Consider the following 27,760-nt stretch of genomic DNA (forward strand, 5'->3'; position numbering starts at 1 on the left):
AGGCTCATAGGGAACCAAAGTGCATCTTACCCAGACATAGAGCTGTTAGGTTTCAGTTTTGGCACATACAGAGATATGCTGTTTCACCTGTTTTGCTTTTCCTTTGCTCCCCCTAGTGGCGGAATTGCGCGTTTCGGTTATTTCTTTAAAAAATCATAACTCGCCACAGGAATGGACTAGAAACGTGCTTTCTTTTTTAACCATCCTTATAATTTTTACTCTTCATGTGTGGGCCGGACTTAACCACCTGGTGGGCCGGATTCGGCCCGCGGGCCGTGTGTTTGCTGCCTTTAGTGCAGCATTTGCGCACAGTCAGTAAGCAGCCAGTATGTGCACCTTACTAACACCTGGAATGCTGCAAAAGGCACTGTATGACAGCATCACCGTTACATCACATAAGTGTGTGTAACTCACACAATCAATTCTTACAAATAATTCACACACATACCACATCCACGCCAATCCTGCATTTCATTTTCATGACATCCACTAGGGTGCTGTACGAGCCTCAAGGAAATGGCAAGACCCACCTGGACTCTGCTTACGATGCGCCTGGATCTGTCTACAACCTATATGGACCCAGACAACCCAAAAACTCTGCACCACTCATTCATGTCAATCCCCTGTGTAGGTGCATGTGACTAAGGCAGGGTCTCAACAACGAAGGCAGACTTCTACCAGGGATATCAGCTTTATTTGAAAACCTAAATGTAAAGAAAAAAACTCAATTCACAAAAGTTTACGTGTTTGTTTAAATCACAAACAAGTAAACATCTTAACTTTTGGGAGAAAATTATATTTCATTAAAAAATACCCAAGCCGCAGACAGCAGTTTTGATCAGTTCAAAAATTTATCATCATGTTTTCCTTTTGGTCAATTTTGATCCAAACTGTCTTCCATAGAATTTACTATGCGGTGCAGAAAAACAACAGCAATTTTTTTGGACATATTATGGACTAGTGTCATCATCCTTGGTGCATGAAGCCATGTTTTTCCAATGTTTCTACAACAACCTTGGCAGAAAAACGCAAAGGTTTCCATCACAAATGTGATACTTCACCTGTCCCAGCCTCTAGACAACACAGAGGTTTTGCCCTCTCTTTGAATCAAAGTAGGTTCCAGCACTTCACACCAGCAGACAGCATTCCTCAGGGAAACTAGCAATTTAATTACTTTGTGTTCACAAGCTCCTAAGCTTCTAAAATTGGACCTTTACGCCATCTTAAATTGTCCTTCACTTGTTACCTTGCCTTTAATTACAGCATAGTCTTGTTTGCAATTATAGTTCACTTTATTCCTCTTGAAACTCGTTGGATGGATTAACAGAGCATTAAATTAAGCCCTTAAACAGCCTGCGGAGCTGCTGCTTGATTTATCTAGTAGCTTGTAGAAAAACAATCAAACTTTGACGTGGTTTTTCTGTTGACTGAAATAAAATTTTGATCTTTGAATGTGGGACAAAAATTATGATCTCAAAATACTCAAATTAATCTGTGAAATCAACATTTTTGTCAACTGAATATTTTATTCTGGAACCAGAACCATGTCTAAGGTATGACATTTCTTTTCTGTTGTAGGTGAAAGTACCCGTCACAGACAGAGATGAGCTCTCATCGACTAGACTTGGAGCACAGCATCTTTCCCTGCTGCTAAATAGCTTCCATATCCCCACAGCTGGAGGCAACAATCGTCGGAATGTCAGCTCGGTGACAGCGCCGTCTTTCGATGTGACAGCATGTTGCTGGAGATGGAAATGTGAGCAAACAGATATGCTTTCTGCAGCTCTCTGTCACTCCAGAAACAGGTCTGCTGCAGACAGCTTGCAAAGAAAACAGATAAAATCTCAGTACTGACGACAACTCTAGAAAACCGATTCAACCAAATATTTATATTATTAAAGTTCAATTAAAATTTTATTAAATAAGTCTCACGGAAAAAAGAAAAAGAAAACTCTTTACAAAGCATTCAAGGGAGCAATGTACACTTCTGACTAATTCATTTGCACTTTTTGGGGGGAAAAGATGGCAAAAACATTTTAATTTAAAATGAAATTATCACAGAATCATGCATAATTCAGTGTTGTGGGTGAATTGAAGGCCACACAAGCGCACCTTGCAGCTCTTTTGTCAAAAACCTGTCAATGTGTAGCACACTGAGACTCAGCTCCCCACACACTTGACTGCCTGCAGCACACACTTTATGGAAGCAACATTAAGAGCCTCAAATTGATTCCTGTGGTTTGACTTAGTGCAGGACACACACTTAACAACAGACTCACTTATGTGGAAAAATACAGAGTCATCCTGTCCAGACCAGGGTCTATTTCCTTGGACAGTCTCCTTCATTAAGGCATTTGTGACAGCTCATTTAAACTTTGCTGTGGACAAAATCTGAAACCTTGGTCTTCCTGTAAATACAGGTGTCAGTTCACACGCTAGAAAGGCTCAGTGATCATGTGCAAGGAAGCAGCAAACGTTATAGTATTGTATGGCAACAGCAAAGGAGTTTTTTTTCTTGCTGTCCTTTTGTTGTTTATCAAACTCTAATCATATTTGATCCGTTCTAAAAGCCTTTTCTAGTAATCTTTTGATTATGATTCTGCAAAATCATATAACCTGTGTCGTTTTCTAGGACAAGGTTTGTGCAGAGCAGCAGTAGATCATCAGAACTTCGCCTCTGAGATGTGGGCAACGGTTGGCGCGGAAGTAGGCCTCCGCTAATATCCTATCATCCCTTTGTTTTTTGTTCCCTTTGCTCTCCCACTAGCTTACAGCCCCTTACAACCCCAAGCTAACATTAGGGGTGTAAGAAATTAACAATATTGGAGCTATCCAGCCATGCAGTTTCGAGTCAGATGCCAGTGTGGACAAGGAAAACAAAGACATGCATGGATCTATTTGTCTGCAAGTGGATGCATTAGAACGGAACAGAGCAGTTACACTTCGGCCCACCCATTTTAATAGTTGCATCACAAGAGAGCAACTTTTCATCTCCTCCCAATACATTCATCACGATTTTAATAAAGAAATACTCAGAAATTAAATTTTAATCTTAATAATATGTTACATTTGTCCTCTATGAGAAAAATGCTACAAGAACATTTTAAAAACACCAAAATCCTGATTTTCATCGGAGTTGGTCTTTAAGTGCTTTTATGTTGCTATTTCACATCCAAACAAAAAACTGTTGCAACTGTACTGTTAACCTTCAAAGATTTGGAAATAGTTTATTTCAAGCAGTCAAAGCAAAAATAATCATCATAAATAAACATATTTTACATATAGCTCATGACACAATGAAACTATTACATATTAAGATTGTCAAAAGGAATTTAAAAGATTGATTGAAAGGGAGTAGGATGAAGAAAACTTAAATAATCCCAACCCTGCGTTGCTGTACTTGTGTTTTTTTTTTTGTTTTTTAAAATCCTAATTGATTGGAATCTGCTAGACTAAATCAAGTTGACGCACACAAACTGGTAGCTCTTGTACACTAAGGATACTTGTCCAGCATTTCAATTTATTACATCTAATTGCTTTCTTCGATTGGGCACGTTAAAGCTCACCAGGGGCCTCATTTATAAACGTTGCGTACGCACAAAAGAAGGCGTACGCCACTCTCTACGCAATAATTGAGATTTATAAAAAGCAAACTTGACGGGAAAATGTGCGGTCCTTCACGCAAGCTCTGACCCAGGCGTACGCACAAAAACGGGTGAAATGAGAAACGGCGACACCGTCGGCAGATGGAAGAAACATGTGAAAGTGAAAATGACAATACTGCCTCTCAGAAATAACATGAAAACTTCACAAAGCAAGTCTTACAATTAACAGCCTACACGAACACGAACACGTTTGATCGATCAGCAGTGAAACAAATAAAAAAATCAAACGAAAATTACAACAGAAATTCAAATGAACACATATTTGCAAAAAGAAAAGTGAAATATTTTCTGCAATATTGGCATGTTGTGCAATTCATCCTCATAAATAATATATTTAACAGAACGAAATAATGTACAAACTGACATTCCCGTCAATGTGTCCGTCTGGCGGAGCAGATATAGGTGCAATTAGACAGACAGATGAATAGATAGAGAGAGATGCATTAATTGTCCACTAGGGAAAGTTGTTTTCATAGTAAAACATTTCTTCATAAGGTACGGAATTATGGTATTCATGCATATGCCTTTAGTTTGTTTTATTTTTGATGAAACAATGTATGGCGTATGTCTCGACCATTCAGAAAGCAACAAGAAATTACATTTGCGCTGAACAATTTCCCATTTCCACGTCGATTATTACCGACATCTGTAGCTTGTCAGATGTAATTAAATGGAGGGAAATAAAATGCCCCATCACAATGCGTAATGACGCACAATGGCGTTGGTGTCCCCCTGCGCCTCAGTCACCACTCCACTTAAAAGGGATTCCCCAATTATTGCCGCCAGTCTCTCATCAGGAGGGGTCAGCTCCGGTGTCCCCCCCCCCCAAACACACCCGTGGCTGACACGGGTCAGCGCTAGACGTTTTTTTGCCTTGACTTTGATGTCCGACCTTTTCTTTTTTATTTCGGCCACGGTCCGAGGTTGTGAGGCTACAGCATTTACAGCGTCTGCCGCCGTCTGCCATTCACGTGCCTTTTTGGCATTAGTAATGCCCACACTGTGCCCTCCAAACAACATTATTCTCCTCTTTTCCACCTCGCCAACGATAACTTCTACTTCACTTTGAGTGAAGTTACGTTTTTTTGATTTTCTCTGCGTGTTTGGCATGGTTTCGCAATCAATGAATATTCATTTGTGGGCGTTTCACGGACTATTTATGGGCAACTATAGGCGTGTCATGAGGCCGCAAAAGCTGCGCAGCATTTAGAATTGGTTGTGATTTATTAAGAGAAAGATGCGTAGGATGTGCGTGCGCACGGTTTTATAACTCAGAATATTTCTGTGCGTACGCACATCCTATGTTTCATCCGTACGCCACTTCTGACGCAAATCCTACGCAAAGTTTTATAAATGAGGCCCCTGACCCCTGCTGCAGACCAAACAAATGTACCACAGTTAAGCAGACAAGAACAAGGATTCAACTGTCTGGTTCACTGCAGTGTGAATGCAAACAGACTATGCAAGGGTCATGCTAGTTTGAACCTCTTCTGCAAAAGTCACAAGAGGACATGATGGGAATGTAAAGTATGCATGGCAGAGCTGCGGTTGCAGAAGGCATGCCTCCTGCATGCATCTTTGTGTCTCTTCATGCAACCTGATGTTTTTATCGCTTGTGCTAACTTTAGCCAGATAGCATACTTGAATGCACTCAGCTTTTTCTCAAACAGTAACATCCAGTAAACACTAAAGACAGCAAAGCCCGACTCTTCTCTTGAGACTGCGTGGTTTGTATAGTGCTTATTAGGTTGTCAGGCAGACGATATTAGGGCCAACCCACAGAACTTCATCTGTACCGGACGATGCTGAAGAAGCAATGGGGTTGAATGCTTAGCGATGCTCGCCTTGGCTACACTCAAAATACACAGACTATTCCTGCCTAGTTCAGTTACTATGTACCTTGATGCAGTAGGTGTTGGTATTTAGACCTTCTCTTTGTCAGCCTTGGGGGATAATGCACCATGTCTGCATTACAAATATGTGACTGTTAATGTTTATAGTCTATTTACTCTGGCTCCAGACCAGATAGACCCTTGTGTCGTTTTTTATGTTACAATCTCAATGGCTTTAGAGCACATGTGTCAAACTCGAGGCCCGCGGGCCAAATGTGGCCCGCCATGTCATTTTATCTGGCCCGCAAGAGCATAAAGGTTTTTAATTTCTTAAAATAAAAAATAAAAAATGGTTGTGTAATTATTCATATCTAGGGGGAATTGGACTTGAAATATTGGATAGGGCAACTATACATTAGGATTTAAACACTGTCCATATAACCTAACAGAATCAAATTTAAAAGAATTTATTCTAGAGTAACAAGCAAACATTTGCTTTATATGCAACTGTAATTGTCACTTTAAAAAGTTATAAATAAATGAGTTATTTAACATTAAGGAGTAGTTACGTGTATTTTTCATTACATTTAGTTACATGTATAAGTTATATCTGGCCCTTTGAGGACAGCCATGCTGATGCTGATGTGGCACTTGGTGAAAATGAGTTTGACACCCCTGCTTTAGAGCCTAAGCTTTGACTCTAAAAACCAGCGCTCTGAGCACCAGCCCTTCCCAATCCACCAAAATGAGCAGTTTCTCACATTCATTCATATATATGAAAGTGAGGAACAGCCCCTTCCAAGAAGAATCTGTGCTGCCAGCACCGCCCCAGGCTCACACAAACACACATTTTCTCCGCAAAGCTAGCGACTATCGGCTAAACAGAGTATTTAGCAGATGACACCAGGATGGTACTGTTTTTGAAGTTTGTTATGTCTTGTCTTCAGTGTGTGAGTCAAGCTAAAGAACAGAGAGCAGCTTTGTAGCTCATGCTCCTCACAAACACAACATGACATGGACCCACAGAACAGTCTAGGGAATTATACCCATGACAGTGTCTGATTGTTGCCCCTGGTGCTGCATTTAGAGTCGCCAGAGTTGTCTTTTGCTGTGCCAATATGCTGCAGCTCTACAGCTAGTCTGTCCCAGCCAAGACATACAGAGCTAATGGACACTTTGTTCCCTGTTGTGTCACGCCAGTCTCTAAATTACAGTGTTACCCACAGGAAGATATAGCATGCCATTGAGAGTAAGCAAGACAACTCCCACAGCCTGGATGCACAGCTGTGGACTATGCATAGTAAACGTGCAACAAGATGCTCGGAAAGCTTCTTAAATCCCTAATGTGTAACTTTTGTTCACAAAAGAAGGGTTATAGATTTAAAAAAAAATCACAGAAAATTATGGGTTTTAAGAAAAACTAATGTTTTGTAAACTAATGTTTTATAAACTAATAAGGTAAAGCTGTACAAAATTCAACCGCAGCTCAACTTTAGTCCTTTGGGTTGCAGCCAGAAGAATCAGATGAGGTCTAGCTGAACGTGATGTTCTTGCAGTTTGGAATGCAGTCAACGTGAACAGCAGTAATTTCAACCGCAAAAAGAACCCCAAACACATTGTACTGTACTAACAGCCAGGTGGCACCATCTTTCATATTTGTTATATTCTGTCAGAAAATGTGGAATTGTACAAAAGCTTGAGACTTTAACCCAAACTCATTCAGGTATATTTTTGATTTGGTAAAATACTTTTGAATATTTACAACTTGCTAAAACATCCATCACAGACTAGGGCTGTAACCTGTTGGTTATTGTTTAGTTTTGTTGCTTAGATATGTAATAGCTGTTTAAAAATACCATTCCTGGAAGGGAACGTCCTAAGTGTAAAGTGTGATGGGTTCAAGCGTGCTGACAGGTATACGACCACACCTTCCCCTCGGCTGAAAATATCACTCCACCAACACATTAGTAAGAGTTGTGAAATAAGTTATCATGTAAATGCTTCATCACTTAGGGGCAACACCTGATTTCTGGTTTCAAGCCACCTGAACACAAGAGTAAGATCAGCTAACCACTAGGTGCCCCATTCCAAAGTCCCAAACAGAAATAAATTTACTTACAAGTTGATGTCATATTCATTTTCACTGTAGGCAAATTTAAAGCATAAGACTACATTATTAGGTATACATTTTAATCCTTAGACATGATGTTTTGTTAATTTTTAGATCAAAATAGGTTTAACTGGGACCTTTTGTTTGATATGTACAATGCCAAATTCTCAGTTGTGGGATGGTCTCAATAAAACCAAAGACCCTTTTATTTTTAAATCTGTTTCAAAAGCTATTGCTAAACATAGAGCTCTGAAACATCAGCTTGACTTGAAATCATTTCCCTGTTTGTAAAGCCTGAAAACAAATAAGCAGCAATAAAGTAACAGACAACGCAGTCAATGGTGAAGTCCTAAGAGCTGGCACGGTGGGGGATCCTCAATCTTCTAGGAACTGCTGAATGCAGTTGCATTGCTGCTGAATCCTTATTTGGCTTCCAGATGTGGAGTAACAAAATGGGAAGGGAGAAACCACAAAGATAAATGCACAGACATGGATAGTGTCGTGGGCAACACAAGAAAAAATAAAAGAAGACAGAAAAAGTGTTTTGCTCTTTGTGACAGGTGTTGGGTGAAATCTGCATGACTACCAATCGTCCTCACGCTGCATACACAAACAATTTTGAGTCGTTCTCTGACAGCATGAGATGAAAAGGACGACTCTTTTTTTTAGGGATTATGAAGCTGAACGCCGCAGTGGTGAATATGTGGTTTAGGTGAACGATAAAGCCAAAAACAAGCGAGAGGTGTGATCTTCAGTGTGTAGAAGAAGAAGAGCATGAAAGCAAGCAAACCACAGTTCATAAAAAACACAAGTCTTTGATTTGTTCATCACAACACCCTGTAAATCTGCTGACGAAGAAATCAACGGCAAAGAAGATTCCAATATGTCATTAAACAATGAACATTAGACACTCTTCAGGGTTTTATAAGATGCCCAGTACAAAGATTTAAAAAGGTTTGTTTCAAAAGATAGTGGAGGATTAAAAAAAAAGAAAAAACTGGGTCTCATTTCATCTGAAAATGAAATTTTGTTGGCCCTGAACGTAGAAAGACTTAAGGACAAAAGAGTAAAGAAAATACAGACAATAAAGACACACTACAATTAAAATGCTGTTTTTAGTGTTTTTAACATGTTCTTCTGACCTGTTTCTGATGATGGAGGACATGTATAAAGAAAATTAAGCTTAAAATTTCAGAGAACAATAGACAGCTCAACCCCTCCATTCTCGTGTTCCCAAGAAGCCAAAATCCCATGGACTTCTATTGAGGAATAGACAGTTATTACTACTATTACTCTGTCATTTTATTTTTCAGTATCACTATTCTTGCTCTGATGCCTTCTTCATAATATTTAATCCAATACTAATTTTTTTTTAAAGATATTATCGCAAGTTATTCAGATCATTCAATGACCAATCAGATGCCTCAGTAAAAGCATGTGGGTCTGATGTCGAACATCTGAGGCGTTTGATTGACAGATTTTTTTTACTAATGGCAGCAGACTTCATCCTTGGCGTCTGTAAAGGCCTTTTCCTTAATTTTTTAAAATTCTTTTTAAAGCATTCAAATACAACAAACATTTTCCTCTGTATCTCAGGCTTAACGTGGATGAAGAAGGAGTGAATAACTATAAAAAATAAGAATAAAGGTTAACAAATACAAAATTACCCTTTGCAAATTCAAATGTTTGAATGGATCGCTCTCAAAGCCAGTTTAGCTCGTGCTGGTTTGCGGCGCCTTCCGTCCGTGAAACCCGGGTTCGACTCCAGGCTCCTCCCTGTTCCCTTCTCTACCTCTGCCGGTTCCAAGCCCGGTTTGAGAAGGTTGCGTCAGGAAGGGCATCCGGCGTAAAACATTGCCAAATTTACCATGCGATTCGTTCGCTGTGGCGACCCCTGATGGGAGAAGCCGAAAGTGGAAGAATGGATTGCTCTCAATGGCTTGTACAAATCTTCCGAGCCCGTGTAATGGACTCTATAAAGGGAAAGCTGAATACAGTCTGTGTTTACATTACACAAATGCACATAACTTTATTGAAATTATGGAAATGTCGAAAAAAATACAATTTTGCTGTTTTCATTAAACCATAATTATGCGAATAAACACAAACCAACTCACGTGATAAATCATTCAAAAACACGGGTGTGAACAATACTTTGATTTACAGCACAAACATTTACATTTCTGTCTGTGTATATCTCATAACAATGCATGGAAGACACGAAGGATGTTTAGAGATCCGATTTATTTCTTTTTAAAAGTACTATAAAAGCTTTTGTAATCACGTCTCCATGTCTTGGTTCAACAGATAATTCAGTTACCGCTGAAAAAAAATCTTTCCGCCGCAACTTCGGTGTCTCTGTGACCCACATTAGTTCAAGAGGGAAAAAATAAACACAAGAATCTAACTAGACGATCTTTTAATAATTGTCTTGATGAAAATAGGAAAAATATCATAAGATTTAGGAGGCCCGACCTGGGTGCCTTCCCATCCTGCAGCTGCACTCTGTCTGCGGCCAGCCAGCTGCCCAGGTGCTGGCATAGCAAGCAAGCGAGCTCCACCGCCGGGCACAGTGAGCTGCAATGCCGGGATCATGGCGAAGCGACCACAGGCTGGCGACCTATCCGGGCTGTATTCCTCATTCGCCCAACAGCAACCGTGACGGACTATGGAAGCAATCTGTGTACCAGTGCAGAGTTGTTGGTCACGTGACTTCTTTAATTTGAAAAAAAGTGTTTCCACTTCGATACGCCCATAAAACCACCTCCTCTAAGCGCAACATTTTTGTTTCGATAAATGCAAGTTTTTCGCAATCGAAATGTTTCGATTAGGCAAATTTACTATCGCAATTCCAATTTGCGCAATTTCAGTCAATAAAAATGCATGGTACACGATGTAGAGGTGTGGAAAGAGGTGGATTTGTGATAAACTCAATCCTCTTTGGCGACAGTGGTTGCCATACGATGACTTAGAGCGACTCGGACCAATCACTGTAAACTGGTTTCAATATCGCGACACCCGTATCAGGAAGCAATGGTGAGAGAGTTGGCCTCATTTCGCATGAGCCGGAGTTAAGGCATTTTTTATCGGTGACGTCACACCTTGATTCGTCCATTGTTTTTCCAGTCTATGTTTATGGGTGATGGGAAGGGGGGCAGGATTGCTCTGCGCTAATGGTTCCACCCACGACTAACTAAAGGGCAAATTTCCAACGAACTCCTGCTGCTCTGCAGAAACTATGTCCTAGAAAATGATACAGGTTTTGGCAAAAGATTTTGGCAAAAAAAACGGCATTATCATAATTAAAAGACCACAGTGAATGCTCTGAAAATAGATTAAAAAAATGACTTGAGTGGGTCTTAAAAGCCAGTTGGCCTTGTAGGACCTAGGACTCTTGTACTAACATGACCTGGAAAACTGAGAGTCTTTAAAGACCACTTAGACCTTTACTTAGATTATTCCATAAAGTTCACCTTAACTGAGCCATACCACACAAAACTGTCAGGATATGGGGGGCAGGAGAGCAGGTAGGACCCAGACGCAGAGGCAGGAGGCACACGGTTCCAAGGCAAGAGGGTTTAATTGCAAACAAAAGGCGCTGCAGAGCAGGATAACCAAACAAACCTAAACTTACTGTGGCGTGGCATGAAACATGGCAGCAGACTTACATGGAAGAGACGTTACGACGTTAACGGACCAGCACAAGAGGAAGGGAGAGACGAGACTTAAATACAGACAGGGCAGACAAGACACAGGTGAACATGATCAGGACAGATAGGGACAAGGAAGTAAAACTCAGGAACATGACCAAACAGAACACCTTTCAAAATAAAACAGGAAACAGAACCAAACATGACAGAACAAGAAATAAATCAAAAACCAAGACAAAAGAAACCCAAACCATGACACAAAAACAAAACAAAAATATTGGTCAAGAAATAGGGAACAAGGTACGTTACTCTGAACATGTGATATGAAGGGTAAAAATATGGAACATTAACACAAATGTGCATGATACCAACTGTCCTCCCAGACGGAAAGCTTTAAATCCACAGACAGGTGTCCATGTTAGCTGAGGAATGTATGCAGGGAAATGTGATACTCCATTACTGCAGGGGCACTTGGCCTCTGCAAGACTAACGCATTGAGTTATATTGCTATTTTCATAAGACAGACTGAACCTGAACCAAAAACGCATTAAAAAAATAAGCTTAATAAAGTGTTTTGGTGTGTCCAACAATGTCATGTTATCTCATCTTTTGTTACAAAGAGTCAAAAGAAGATTTTGTTTTTTTACATGATGTTGCGACAACAATAAACTTGCTGCTAAATATTTTCTGCAACGTTTATTTGTTATGGTCCTTGTAAGCATGTCGAGGGAAGATTAAACAGAAACATGACCCCATCCGATGGAAGCTTACATAATCTCTGCACATGTTTCTCTTTAAGTTCTTGCTCTCACGCACTGTCTTAAAAATGGACAATCCTGATCTGGGCTGACAACTTGAAGTACTCCCAGACATACAGCAATAACTTAATATTTCAACTGCATAATTTCAGGGAAACTATGTCTCTTTTTTTTATACAGAACCCAGTTTTAATGCTAAAGTGAGCTGATATTGACTGATAAGCCGTTTTGTTATGCCGTCGTCTCATTGGTACACAGACCTTTTGCCTTTCTGTCTTTGAGAAAGGCTCCATTCTACTAATATTATGTTTTCATTAATGAGAAGGGGCTTAAAAAGCTCTGCGTTTGTTTGTGTTCAAGCCAGTTTGACTGGTTCTGCTTCCAATTTATAGAAGAGAAAAAGAAATAGACAGAAGAAAACGTTGTTTAGAGAATGGTCGAGGATGTAAAACATAGCTCAGAGAGATTGCTGTGACAAAACAAGGTTTCTTCTAAAAACAATTCAACACAATAGAGAAGGATAACAAGAGGAGAGGCCAGAAATTGTTTAAAACTTTTTCATACCATGACTGATGATGCCACTGGCTCTTATTTCTGAGCTCCTGAATTACACTTGTTTCATTGTAAAATGTTTTGAGGTTAATTTAAACAAAAAGACATTAAACTTCACAGCGATTTGATCTTCTTGTCAGTAACAACTTTGAAGTTCTTAAACAAAAGTTTAAGCATTGACCTCACTGCAAAGCTATAGTCAGATGCGCCCAAACAGGGGTTGACCCGTATGGGGGCTGCAGGTTTTTCAGTTGTCGGGGCCGGTGGAGGGACGTAGAGAGGAGCAATTTAGGCGGTGTGCAGGGGCACCTTGCAGTTCCCTTGAGACTTGTTTAAAATGGAATGTATGATTGTTGTGCGTGTAGTAAGTGTATGAAGTATTCATGGGGCTAATGTAAGTTGCATGCACCTATGACATATGGGCTGCATTAACACTGCAGGTCTTGATGCCTAAATCCGATTTTCTGACTATATCCGATTTTTTTGACGACCCGCTTACATCATCTTTTAAAAGTGACCCGTATCCGATTTTTGCATTTACACTATACAATGCTGAAACCATCAAAGGTAGACGTTCTAAGGACTACGTAACAGCATTTCTGCCTTCCGCGGACCTGAGCACTGATCGCACGGATTAAAAAAGTTATGAGCGAGCAGGCCCTTAATAATAATCATAACAATAATAAAAGCACATTTAGAAGATGCGTGTTGGTCCAATAGGCAAACATTTAGCATGGCGAAAAAGAAACAAGCAAAGCTTGTCCACCCCCCTGTTGTGTTTCTTTTGTGTGACTGCTGTTGTCATGGAGGCAACGCAGCGACGGAAGGAAGCGTTGCCTTGGGCGCTCCAGGATGAGGCAGGCGCACCAGAGGGGATGCGCGGGAGAGGAAAAACAAGGGCTGCTCGGCCGGTTTATGTGCTCTCTCTGAGTTTGACCGAGGACATGTTTGCAGACGTTGTGTTGTACTAATAATTGGTTTCTAGCCTGTTCCAGAGCAACGGTGTCCCGCTTGATTACTTAGCGTTTCCGTCCCGACCGGGACGGACCGGAAATAACAGCGGTTTCCGACTACGGTCTGAAGCCTGAGGCTGAAAGGTAACAGCTGATGGGGCTCCAGCTGTCCTCGAACAGCAAAGTCAGCGCACAAAAGCACATTAATAAGTCATGTGATCTCAGTTGGTGGTATCCTGAGTTGACGTCACTGACGTACGACTCGCATTTACTGGGGAATATCCGATTTGTCTGCTTACATGGCACACGCAAATGCACATATCCGATTCGTACTAGATTTATTTCCACATATGAGTGTGGCCTGATTCCGATCTGCTTACACGTTAACCGGTCATATCCAATCTGTGCCACATGAGAGGAAAAAAAATCGGAATTGGGTTACTTGAACCATGCAGTGTAAATGCGGCTATGGTGACACGTACAGTATCCGTACGCCACACTCAAGTCATTACTCACAACTTATGGCCAGATGCAGGCCGTCTGCAACAAAAAAGGTGCAAACAGGTAGAGGGCATGCAAGGAGCATGCACTTATCATGTGAACAGCACATACCCTTGCGCAGTCCCCAGAATTTGTGTGTGTGTGTGTGGGGGGGGGGGGGGGGGGGGGGGCATGTGGGGGCTGAGGGGTGGTACAAAGTAAAAAAATCTGTGTCTCACCTACTTCACCTTTACTTCTCCTTGCATGTTGTATAAGTATTCCCTGGAACCTGTTGTCCATAGCATGCACATTGTACAGGTTTTCCCTTTGTCTCGCTGTACAGCTTTTGTGGCTGGGTGGCTCGGTTGGTAAGGTGACAAGCTACCATGCAGGAATCCAGGGTTCGATTCCCGGAGGGGAATAAGCAATGGTACTGGGGGGCAATTACCATATCAATGGCGAGCAGTTAACATCACCCAGTGGGGGTCCTTAGGCAAGGCCCTTAACACTACTGCCTCCCGAGCGCGGTTCAGCTGCAGCTCACCGCTCCCCCAGGGGATGGGTCAAATGCGGAGAAGAATTTCCCCATTGAGGGATGAATACAGTATAAATTTTTTTTTTTTTTTTTTTTTTTGTCTCGCTGTAAGGGCAGCTGAGAAGGTATTTTGATCCATTCAGGCATTTTTGAGTATTCTAAAACCCTGTGCTCCGGGCACCGGCCCCTCCCAATCCACGAAAACGAGTGGGTCCTCAGATGGTGAGGAAGCGAGGAACAGCCCCTTCCAGGAGGAGTCTGGGTTGCCAGCATCACCCCCAGGCTAACACACACACACAGTTTCTCCGCAGAGCTGACGACGACTTTGGTAAGGCTCCACAATATGCACATCCATCTTCGCAAAAGTTCGAAGGATGTTTGTTTTCATGAGTGAAACACAGACACGCCGGCTCTACGTTGACGTCATGAAATGGGCAACATTCACAAGGAGTGAAAGGCGGTGCCTCAGAGATCGAGTTATCTTACTTCCATGTAGGATAATGAGCTGTAACATTAGTCATATTTCGAAAAAAAAAAACATTCTTTAGTGTCCCAAAGGTGATATACTAAATTATAATATCCGTTAATATGTATGCCCCACTTTAGTTTAACTCAAAATGTTTATGTACAAAATAATAGTTTTAATTCAGTTAGGTTTGTTGGCTTTAGCTTGTTTGACTACAAATCCCACATTCCTCTGTGTGCACTTCACTGTTTGGAGACAGGCTCAATGTAATGTAGTACCAACCATAAAATGTAAAAGCAGTAGGAATCCAATAAACTGCCTTTTACTCTGCTGGCTTCTGTCAGATAACACAGAGCTGCACATTGGATTCCTTTAGTCTTTTGTGACAAACAACAAAACGCAGACAGCTATAGTTCTTTTCCTCAGAGTTTCTGACATCCCTAATTCACAGTCAATCCTCATCAACTTGGTGTATGTAGCATGTGAAGTTTGATACCCAGCTCTAAAAAAGGAGGGCGTCACAAACAGGACAATTTAAATATAAACTTGTATTCAAAAGTTTAAAAAAGGCAAACTCACTGTTTTTCTTCGCCCTCTGATGGGTTAGAGTTAGAGTCCTGCTCCTTGGGCATGTGTTCCATTCACCTTAATTCCATTCAGCAACCAATTGTGAGAGACTGAGGCAAGCCCCACCCTCGGATGCACACTTGTCATTCGATGGTTGTGGAGTGAGGGCAGGAGAGTAAATCATAACAGAGGCCCGTCTCTGGGGTTCCCTTGATGGGGGCGGGGGTTAACCCCCTGCAAGACCGAAAGGTGGTAGACACACAATATGAAGGATTTGGAGAACTCCTGAGGCGAAGGTGAAGGTCCTTCTGGAATCGTCTTAAGAGTTACAGCCGGAGCGGTGGGAACAAACCTAAAAAAGTAAAAAAGAGGACCAAAATCAGATCATGCCTCAAAATACATCATGACGATCGGGTCAAAAACATCTTTAAAAAAAATTAAAAAATTAAAAATACAAAAAAACGTTACTTTTCATGTGGAAATTTCCAGGAAACATCAAGAATTTTGGCATTGAATGATCCTTTAAAGTGCTTAGATAATATGCTAAATATCAAACAACTCACTCTACCTTATTCTTAACCACAGATTTTCCGACAGTGACTGTTAATCTTATTGACAGCTCAGCATATGATAGTAAAGCTATCAGTCACTGGGTCAGCACGTAATGAGCTGTGCTAATGACTAAATTTAACCTTCACAATATCTCCCATTCAAAACCTTCATATGCTCCACTAATCCAACTGTAAAATTAGCCTTCCTTCTCCATTTTTAAATGTTATTGCTACAACTGGCGCAACCTGGGAAACTGAATCCCAAAGCTTAATGCCCCCTCTTGCTCCACCTTAAGCAGGTCAGATCACCACCGACTCAGAAAGAGTTTAAAAAGATCCGCTTTTGTTGTCCTGGAAATACTTAATTCTTTGACCCACTAATCCCTTCGTCAGTGTCTTCCTAATAAGGAACAGTGGGATTATCCTTTTTTTGATATCATAGCTGTGACTGGCAAGAAAGGAGATTTTGCTGTAGATTTTTTACCGTGCAAAGGTTCTCCCACAAGTTTAATCTTAACTGAATGGAATAAATCTAACTTGAAGGCAACATCTCAATTTAAAACAAAAGCTGAATTAAGAAGATTTGCGAAAGCCAGAAAATATTAGCAAAAATGTTTGTTTGTCATTCTGGAAATACATCACCAACAAGAGTAGATGATCATTAGACAGAGGTTACCAGAGAAGGTTTTAGTACAACAACAAAAAAAGGTATCCAGACAGAAACTGCCAGAAAAAGTTGATGTGACACCCCCCCCCCAAGGTTTTTTTTGAAATAAAACATGCAAGTCATATTTTTGTAGTCAAACTTGTACGCTTTATTTATTATTATTATTATTTATTATTATTTCATTTTTTTTCTGGTGCAGCAGCTGTGTCCTTGTTTGTCTCATGTTCCAACCCTAAAGTTGTGCTCACTTCAACGCCTCCATGTAGTCAAGGTCATGGCATAAAATGTGTTCACTCAAAAAAAGGAGGGAGAGAAAGTCAGAAAGATTAAGCGAATTTCTGATAACATTAAAAAATATGGTCTAGAATGAGGTAGGAGGAAAAAAAGATTAAGAAGTAAAAAGGGAAATAGGTTAAATAAACTTATTTTATTTCAGTTTGTGGATGAAACAACGAACCAAAATAAAGATTCAGCTCCGATTCTCAGAGATAGATATCAGGAAAGTTGAGCAACCTCAAGATTTTCAATTAATGACAGATTTATGTGACATATTTCTAGCTTATGACAAGGAAATGATGTAAGTGTATGATGATTATAAAGTGGGAGTTTTCTAGATGTAGCCTGACAGTACCAGCGAAAGTCTCTAATGTCTTAGAATTCACATCCTTCATTTCGAAAGGGTGTCTTTTAAAAACAGAAAGCCTGATTTTAAAGAAGTAAATAAAAAAAGTTAATTTTAAAGAGTGGAGGTCATTGGATTAGTTTAATTTTCTGTTAATGAAGTAATAAATAAATAACTTGTTTTCTTAAGTTCTCTAACTGCTGTCACCTGCTCATCATAGCTGCTCTCATTGACAAAAAAGATAAAGGTAGCAGTGTAAAAATACATGCTATGGAGAGCCAGAACGGACAAAAAGGCCAAAAAAGATTTTTCTTCTTAAAAAAAAAAAAAGGCTTCTACAGCGTGAGTTAAAAACTGATAATGCATACTACGAAGGCCATTAACCCTTACTTGGTCCATCAATAATAGCCTATGAAAGCCTTTGGTTAGAAATCAAAGAAATCAAAGTTTCAATAAGTTAGTATTAGAAAATATACTATGGTGTAAAATAACACAATCATTGTAAACTAAACTAACTAAACTTTGCTGTTTTGCTTTAAACACAACAGAAAAATAAAGTAGTACACTTTACAAAATGATCATGAGTCAACAAGCTTTTAAGTGTTCCATTTTTCTTTGGTTTAATTCAGCGATTGTGGTGAAGCAGTAGGGAGGTCGACCTCTGATTGGAAAGTTGCAGGTTCAATTCCCCCCTTGCCCACCCATGTGTCGAAGCGCTGTATAAGTATATGACATATGCCAATATTACGCCATTTTAATTAAGAATAAAATGTTTCAGGCAGCAGAACAAGTTTTTTTTTTTTTTTTTTTTTTTTATAAAAAGGCTCCTAAATTACTAGGAAATTATTAAAAAGTTACAAAAACCAGACTTGCTGTAACTGAATTAGACATGCAGACGTTTGAATAACGTTAACATCTTGTGAAACATGGCTTGCATCTCACTTTTTATATTTTCTGGAAGAGACTTGAAATAGCACTTGGAGCCATAAAAGCTGACATTTTCATTTCATTTGAATGAAAATGAATGTGCTAAATGCTGGTTCTTGAACACGCATTTAGCCCACAATGTACTCTGGACAAGCAAGGAGGGGATTCTTTTTCTTTTTCTACTGTTCACTAGAGCTCGACAATGGTTGAAGAAACTTCAGACCTTCATTTTTTTCCTCTCTTTACCCTGTGATTTCAGTTTTCTGGATGGTCTGCCTGCCTTCAATTTGCATAGAACTGAACATCCATCCATTATCATCTGCTCATCTACGACTGGATCACAGAGGCAGCGGTCTAAGCAAAGACGCCTAGACTTCCCGGCCACTTCTTCCGGCTCCTCCGGGGGTCCCCGAGCGTTCGCCAGGCCAGCCGAGAGACGTAGTCTCTCTAGTGTGTCCAGGGTTTTCCCCAAGTCTCCATCCAGTGGGACATTCCCGGAACACCTCCCCGGGAGGCATCTGGACCAGATAATCGAGTCACCTTAACTGGTTCCTCTCGATTTGGAGGAGCAGTGGGTCTCTCCAGGGGCCTCATTTATAAAACTTTGCGTAGGATTTGCGTCAGAAGTGGCGTACGGATGTAACATAGGACGTGCGTACGCACAGAAATATTCGGAGTTATAAAACCGTGCGCACGCACATCCTACGCATCTTTCCCTTAATAAATCACAACCAATTCTAAATGCTGCGCAGCTTTTGCGGCCTCATGACACGCCCATAGTTGCCCATAAATAGTCCGTGAAACGCCCACAAATGAATATTCATTGATTGCGAAACCATGGCAAACACGGAGAGAAAATCAAAAAAATGTAACTTCACTCAATGTGAAGTAGAAGTTATCGTTGGCGAGGTGGAAAAGAGGAGAATTAAAGCCGCAAGCGGCGTTGTATGGCCCGCAGACGCAACCCCCCTTCCACGATAAACGCTACGCACCACCGCCGCCCTCGCCGCCCTCACCGTCCTCACCATCCACAAATGAAAAGTTAGTCAAGGCTGGATTTGCTAATAATGCTAACTATGCTAATGTGGCTAAAAGTGCAAGCATAGCGATCAGCATCATCAACTGACTCAGAAAAACACATTACCTAAAATGCTAATTATGCTAACTATGCTAGCTATGCTAATGTGGCTAAAAGTGCTAGCATAGCGATCAGCATCATTGACTGACTCAGAAAAACATTCCTCCATTGGTGAGAGCTATATGTCATAAGTTGATAAAAAACCCACTTTTTCCAAAATGGCTGCTTTTTTGTTGATTTTATCTCCATAGCAACCATTTTATGTTTTGGTCCCCTCGGGAGGACGAACAGATTGACGTCAGTTTCGGACAAATCGGTAAAAGTAAACTTTTTGTTGTCCTTAGCAACAGTGGTTTTATGCTAACCACGCCCACATTCCTTATATGTCCATATCCAGTGTTTTTCAATGTATTCTGTTTCAGGCATTAATGCATGCATTCAAATTTCACAGTAGTCCTTTGAAAAACATAGGAGTTATAACAGTGCGCCACTTTGCTAGTTCGCCACGCGCACGCCGTTCAAAATCTACAACTTCTAATTACAACATTTTTACCACAGTAGCTTGCCATTGATGCCCAACGTTGGTTATTGGTTTCGTTAGTCGATTCTCAAAAAAAAAGTTCCGAATTTTTTCGTTTTTGCCGAGTCGGCACATTTTTTTGCGACGGTTTTTTGCTTACCACGCCCACATTCCTTTATCGATCTTGCCGTGCGTAGCATCGTTTTGTTCAGCGCGGGCCAAGGAATCGCATATACCCTCTTCACGACGTTCCGATGAAAAATGTGCGAGCTAGCCAAGATAGCAACGGTTGCTAGCTCGCCACGCGCACGCCGTTCAAAATCTACAACTTCTAATTCCAACATTTTGTCCAGAGTAGCTGGCCATTGGTGCCCGAAAAGTTACGAGACGATTGATGAAAATTCCAACGAAGAGTTTTCGTTTGTATCTGGTGCTAAAGGTGCTTTTTTGAGAAAATTCCAGATGGCGGCCTTTTCCCAAGGTCAAAGGTCAACGACACTTCTGGGGTGTTTGTAGGCTGGAGCTGGCAGCAAGTGTGTGCAATTGCGTGAAAATCGTTCAAACAAAAGTGTCTTTTCCCCATATTGTGGGAAAACACGAAAATCGCCAATTCTCAGAGTTCGCCACAAAATGGCCGCCAAGCCGTAGGTCGTGCGGCCGTCCCATAATGATTTCAAAACATCTTTGGGATATCCCCGACACGTGTGTCTCGGTTTTGCGACTGTATTTTGAAGTACATTTTGTTCGGCCCCATACGCGATTTTCGGCCCATTCATTTTTTTGACGGGATCGCTGGCCGTGATGTCATCGTCTTCGGGGGGGTGACGTTGACTTTGTGGAAAATTCATTTGCAATTTATCCCAGGTGTGTGCATATTTTGGTGACTTTTCGAGCATGCGGCGGGGGTCAAATTCTCGCTGAAAGGCGGCGAAGTCGTCGCTTCAACTGCGAAAACAATATGGTCCTTGCAGTCAGTGACTGCTGCTGCGTGCCATAATAAGGTATGAGGAATAGCAGTGCGCGACTTTGCGAGCTCGCCACGCGGACGCCGTTCAAAATCTACAACTTCTAATTGCAACATTTTTTTCACAGTAGCTTGACGTTGATGCCCAAAAAGTTTCGAGACGATTGCGGAAAATTCCAACGACAAGTTTACGATTGAATCCAGGGGTAAAGGCGTTTTTTATAGAAAATTCAAGATGGCGGCCTTTTCCCGAGGTCAAAGGTGGACGAAACTCCAGAGATAGTTGCGGACTTTCTCTAGCAACATGTGAGTCAAATTTCGTGGAAATCGCTCGAAAAAAAGTTCATTTTTCCATATTGTGTAAAACGCGAAAAACGCAAAATGGCAGATTTTGGCACAAAATGGCCGCCAAACCGTAGGTCGTGTCACCATGCCGTAATGATTTCAAAACGTCCTTTGGATATCGCGGACAAGGATATATTGGTTTCGTTAGTCGATTCTCAAAAAAAAAGTTCCGAATTTTTTCGTTTTTGCCGAGTCGGCACATTTTTTTGCGACGGTTTTTTGCTTACCACGCCCACATTCCTTTATCGATCTTGTCGTGCGTAGCATCGTTTTGTTCAGCGCGGGCCAAGGAATCGCATATATCCTCTTCACGACGTTCCGATGAAAAATGTGCGAGCTAGCCAAGATGGCAACGGTTGCTAGCTCGCCACGCGCACGCCGTTCAAAATCTACAACTTCTAATTCCAACATTTTGTCCAGAGTAGCTGGCCATTGGTGCCCGAAAAGTTACGAGACGATTGATGAAAATTCCAACGAAGAGTTTTCGTTTGTATCTGGTGCTAAAGGTGCTTTTTTGAGAAAATTCCAGATGGCGGCCTTTTCCCAAGGTCAAAGGTCAACGACACTTCTGGGGTGTTTGTAGGCTGGAGCTGGCAGCAAGTGTGTGCAATTGCGTGAAAATCGTTCAAACAAAAGTGTCTTTTCCCCATATTGTGGGAAAACACGAAAATCGCCAATTCTCAGAGTTCGCCACAAAATGGCCGCCAAGCCGTAGGTCGTGCGGCCGTCCCATAATGATTTCAAAACATCTTTGGGATATCCCCGACACGTGTGTCTCGGTTTCGCGACTGTATTTTGAAGTACATTTTGTTCGGCCCCATACGCGATTTTCGGCCCATTCATTTTTTTGACGGGATCGCTGGCCGTGATGTCATCGTCTTCGGGGGGGTGACGTTGACTTTGTGGAAAATTCATTTGCAATTTATCCCAGGTGTGTGCATATTTTGGTGACTTTTCGAGCATGCGGCGGGGGTCAAATTCTCGCTGAAAGGCGGCGAAGTCGTCGCTTCAACTGCGAAAACAATATGGTCCTTGCAGTCAGTGACTGCTGCTGCGGGCCATAATAATGTTGTTTGGAGGGCACAGTGTGGGCATTACTAATGCCAAAAAGGCACGTGAGTGGCAGACGGCGGCAGACGCTGTAAGCTGTAGCCTCACAACCTCGGACCGTGGCCGAAATAAAAAAGAAAAGGTCGGACATCAAAGTCAAGGCAAAAAAACGTCTAGCGCTGAACCCCCCCCCCCCCCCACACACACACACACACCCGTGTCTGCCACGGGTGTGGGGGGGGGGACACCGGAGCTGACCCCTCTTGATGAGAGACTGGCGGCAATAATTGGGGAATCCCTTTTAAGTGGAGTGGTGACTGAGGCGCAGGGGGACACCGACGCGCCAGATGCACCGGGTGACACACCCCCAAAAGCCTGCAGAGGAAGTCCGAACCGGCTCATAAGCCACTCGTCCTCGTTTGCCAACAAGTCTTCTTGCTGTCTAAAGATGCGTTCACTCCAAATTCTTCCATTTGCCACATCTTCTAAGAGCGCAAGATCAGCCATTGTGCGTCATTACGCATTGTGATGGGGCATTTTATTTCCATCTATTTAATTGCATCTGACAAGCTACAGATGTCGGTAATAATCGACGTGGAAATGAGAAATTGTTCAGCGCAAATGTAATTTCTTGTTGCTTTCTGAATGGTTGAGACATGCGTTGTTTTATCAAAAATAAAACAAACTAAAGGCATATGCATGAATACCATAATTCCGTACCTTATGAAGAAATGTTTTACTATGAAACAACTTTCCCCAGTGGACAATTAATGCATCTCTCTCTATCTATTCATCTGTCTGTCTAATTGCACCTATATCTGCTCCGCCAGACGGACACATTGACGGGAATGTCAGTTTTGTAAATTATTTCGTTCTGTTAAATATATTATTTATGAGGATGAATTGCACAACATGCCAATATTGCAGAACATATTTCACTTTTCTTTTTGCAAATAAGTGTTCATTTGAATTTCTGTTGTAATTTTCGTTTGATTTTTTTTGTTTGTTTCACTGCTGATCGATCAAACGGGTGTTGGTGTAGGCTGTTAATTGTAAGACTTTCTTTGTGAAGTCTTCATGTTATTTCTGAGAGGCAGTATTGTCATTTTCACTTTCACGTGTTTCTTCCATCTGCCGACGGCGTCGCCGTTTCTCATTTCACCTGTTTTTGTGCGTACGCCTGGGTCAGAGCTTGCGTGAAGGACCGCACATTTTCCCGTCAAGTTTGCTTTTTATAAATCTCAACTATTGCGTAGAGAGTGGCGTACGCTTTCTTTTGTGCGTACGCAACGTTTATAAATGAGGCCCCAGGTGACCAAGCTTCCCAGCCTCTCTCTAAGGGAGCCCTCAGTTATCCTACGGAGGAAGCTCATTTCAGCTGCCTGTATTCTTGACCCAGAGCTCATGACCATAGGTGAGTATTTGAACTGAACAACAGAAGGTAAAAGATCATGTTGGGTTGGCTGTTTGGACCCCACTAGAGATCCATTGAGATTTATCACCTGCCCAATCAGATTGTAAGAGAAAAAGTCTTCTGGTCTCATGGCTTTCCAAGTGATACGTTGGTGTTTTTGATGCTCTTAATCACAATGAAAAAGCACTAAATAGATCTTTTCATTAAAATGTACCTCTTATACAATTTGTAAAAACTTGAGCGAGGCTTGGCGGAGGCCTTTGAAGACGTCATGATAACAGAACAGGACGGATTTGCTTCCAAAGGAATCTAAAAACCAGAGCAGTATAAACTGGAACTTCCTTTGCTGATGACAATTTCCTTCCCTGTGATACAGCGGGTAGAAAGCAAACCTGAGATGATGAGAGCGCACAAAACCCTGCTAGCGTAGAGCTCTGATCTGGTGGGAAGAATTCACAGCATGACAGCAGACACGGGGTCACAGACCCTGACTGCCAAAGCTGGTCTGAAAAATTAGGAGCTAAGAAGCAGATTAGGGCAGGGTCGAGCTGTTGATGTCGCACATGCTGCTTGATTAAAAAAGGAAACGGTTGTGGAAATGCGGGGAGGGGGGGCTGTTAGTACTGCAGGGTCACAAGAAGTCAAAGAGAAAAAGATCCTGTTTCGGGAAGCATCTCTGCTTGTTCTCTGTTTGCAAGCCCATCACTGTCATTGAGGCATTCGCGCGTATCTAACCATAATGCTCCTTCTGATATCACGTTTTCCCTTAAATGACCTTGTGGATTTGTTTTTTCTTGACGTCTACCAATATTTATATTCCATCAAATTATCTGGAGTGGGTAGACATGACATGTTAACACCCAGCTTGCAGCAGGAGACTGCCTCCCTTCATTTGAATAACAATTTCTGCAGATATCCTGTCAGCAACCTGATGTGGAGGTGATTAACCAATGGTTTTAATGTCTTTGGGCATTACGGCTTCACTGGCTACTTCATGCTCTGCATACATCTTCAGAGAGGCAGTAATCAAAGTTTTCTTCTTGCTTAAACACCTCCACCGCCATCTTTGAAATGAGGCCAAGAACCTTCCGTTCATAAATCCAATCATACAAATGACAGCCCATGTACTTCTGGAAATGTCTGCCAGTGACCTCTTGATTAGTTTGTTGTTTTTTTCCACATAACATCACAGGGGATAGCCCATATCCTCCTCTGTTGTCTTATGCGAACCATGTATGAATGTAAGAAGAATTCAGCTGATCTCTTGTTGCTTCAGGATTTCCTCCATGCCACCTCATGTACAATCAGGAGTCTGTTTCTGTGGGAACCTAATGTCCCTCATTGCAGGCACTTCTCAAGGCAATTTTAAGGTTCCCAGAGGACTCCGGCCCTACACTAGCATAAAGCATCCAACCCAAACATGCCGGGTCCAGTTCCACAGTGGCGGGACTTTGTAAAAGCACACAAGTCGTCACTCTGACCTTGATTGCTTGACCTAACTTTGACTTAAATGGTGAGGTCATGTGACCCCTTTTTTTATGCTAAATAAACAAATGCAGCACAGCCCATATCTTTTTTTTTTTTAACTTGTCCTGTCCAACAGCTAGGCAGACAGATGAGAGCTGAGGGCCTCTTGGGTTGGACATATTTTACTTTAACAAGAGGGGTTATTAATCTTCAGACAAACCAAAGGTATGTCTGAATAAACCCCTTTTGTAATTGAGGCCAAACTTTATTAATTTCAAACATGTCTGAAAATCTTTGGTGTTGGACCGGACGGAAAAGGAAAGAGGGGAAGAAGAGAGAGGGACGTTAGAGAGAGGGGGGGTAGGGGGTGATAATAGGAGGGGAAGGGGGATAAGACCATGAAGCAGCATAAAGCAGCAAGTTTACTGGTTGTTAATCATTATGGTAAGGTTCAAATGTAAAAAAAAACAAAAAAAAAAGGGCGGAGCCTGTCCACACACACACTCAAATGTTATAAACACACCTGTTAGTTGCAAAAATGTCCACCTGTCGACATGTACACAAAACAGATAGTGTTCACACGCATACTTATGCCTTAAAACCAACTAGTGTGAAATATTTCAGTCATTCAGTCTGTTGAGCTAACACCTGTGCTCAGGTGAGTGTTTATGTTCTTCTAAAATGGATGGTGGAACGTGAAAAGAAGGAGGGAGAGTGCCCAGCCATCCCCACCCCAAGACCCCCACCGCACCAGCAGGGGCAGCCGGAATCCCCCCAACGCCACACGGGAACCGGCAGGGAACAACCGCCGCCCGGGCGACCAAGCCCGCCACCCAGGCCAGGGCCAGCAGGGCCGCCGCAAGGCCCCCAGAGCCAGAGAGCAGGGAGGCACGGAGGGAAAGAGGGCGCCGCCCCAGCCCAACCAGGAGAGCAGCCCCCCCGCCGCGCCGGGAGAACCCAACGCAGGGCCCCACCGGAGAAGGACGCCTACAGCCCCAGACGAGCACCCCACCACCACCCAGGAGTTCCGGGCATCCCCCCGCCCCAACCCCAGGTACGAGCCAGGACCCCCCAAGGGAGACCCACTCCGCACTCCAGGCAGCCATCCGCCCGGCCCACGGTTGGTCCAGGGAGGAGCGAGGCAGGGGCCCGCCGCCCCCGCCCAGAAGGGGGGAACCCCGGGGAAAAAAGAGGGCCCACAAGGGGTGTTGTAAATATGGCCCGACCAGGCTCGGCCACAGTTGGAAATTTGGCGGGGCCCAGCACTCAGGAGCAAGGACCAGAACCCACCCCCCAGGGACACGAACACCCCCGGCTCAGATGTAATGTGAACCCCCCCACCGCGCGGAGAGAGCACCGCCGGGCCCAGGAAGCCGGCACCCCGGGTACACAGCCGCCGTTGCAAAGGGGCCCGTACCCCCCACCAGGGAAGAGGCAGGGGACAGATGGTCCTAGGTCCCACCTTCCTTGCAAAATGTGTGTGCGTGTATGTGTGTTTGAGAGAGTGTGTGTGTGCATGTGTGTGTGTTTATGTTGGGATGTATATATTGAGGGGGGAGGGGTGTGTGTACTAAGGGGGGTGCGGTTAAAATTGGCGGGTAGGGCACTAAGGGGACGTCTCCTGATTACTCACAGTGACGTCCCCTCACCCTCCCCACCAAGGGGCCCTAAATGTCTAAGGTGCGGTTAAAATTGGCGGGTAGGGTGCTAGGAGGACATCCGCTGCTTGCTGGCAGTGATGTCCAAGCACCCCCCCTACCAAGGGCCCTACATGTCTAAGGTGCAAATAAAACCGAAAGAGGGGGGGCCCACTCCATACGGCAACCACAGGAGGGGGGTCACTGCCTAGTAAACCCCCCCCCCCAAGGCTCATCGCAGGCTAAGCCCCCCACCCCTCACCCTATTATGAGGTTATATGAGGAAGGGGGTAAGTTGGGGACAGATGATAGACTGTCCCCCGGTGGTCAAACAGCCGTCCCCCGCCCCCCCCCCCCCAGCAAGGGGGCCAGGCCCACCCAGCCCCGGGGCCCCACCCCCGGAGGCGCAGACACCCCAGGCCCAGCACCACCACCCCCACACAGAGAGAGGGGAGCCAGAAAGCGCCGGCCCCCCCCGGAGCAAGCCCAGGCCCCCACCCCCAAACGCCGGCCCTAGAAGAGCTCTGGTCAGGCCTCGACGGGACCGAGGCAGCCAACCGGCCGGGGAAACTGCCGATGGCCTCAGCGGAGACCCCGACCCGTCAACCCCCCCTGCCCCGTACCAATAGTGCCCCCCCCCCCCCCCCCCCCCAGAATGCCCCCCCACAGTACAGGGCCGACAAGACCCCCACCCCACCCCCAGACCCCGCAGCCGAAGCGGATGACACCCAGAGCGACCGGGGGCCCCAAGAGGGTTGTCCCGTCCCGCCCCAGAGCCAGGGAAGGGCCGATCCCAGCCCCAGGTGTAGACGGGAAGCCCATCCAGCGCCGCTGGGCCCCCCCCCCCGAGCAGCGCCCCCCGCCAACCCCCCCAGCACAGGCAAAGGGACCACCCCCCAAGCCAAGCCAGACCACCACCCCACCCCCCCACCACGCACCCCCACACCCAA

The 27,760-nt window shown here is 43.3% G+C and overlaps 1 protein-coding gene across 2 annotated transcripts in view; it reads right to left on the minus strand.

Annotated features, from left to right (window-relative positions):
• Positions 1-27,760, minus strand: part of thra (thyroid hormone receptor, alpha) — a 184,991-nt gene that overhangs the window by 46,485 nt on the left and 110,746 nt on the right. Inside the window, exon 4 of one of the 2 annotated variants that reach the window (XM_023949083.1) lies at positions 15,581-15,920. In XM_023949083.1, coding sequence (XP_023804851.1) covers positions 15,581-15,642 — 62 coding nt within the window. In that variant the 5' untranslated portion in view covers positions 15,643-15,920. 2 annotated transcript variants of the gene reach the window in all.

The sequence above is a fragment of the Oryzias latipes genome, chromosome 19, assembly GCF_002234675.1.
Source record: "Oryzias latipes chromosome 19, ASM223467v1".
NCBI classification, from domain to species: domain Eukaryota; kingdom Metazoa; phylum Chordata; class Actinopteri; order Beloniformes; family Adrianichthyidae; genus Oryzias; species Oryzias latipes.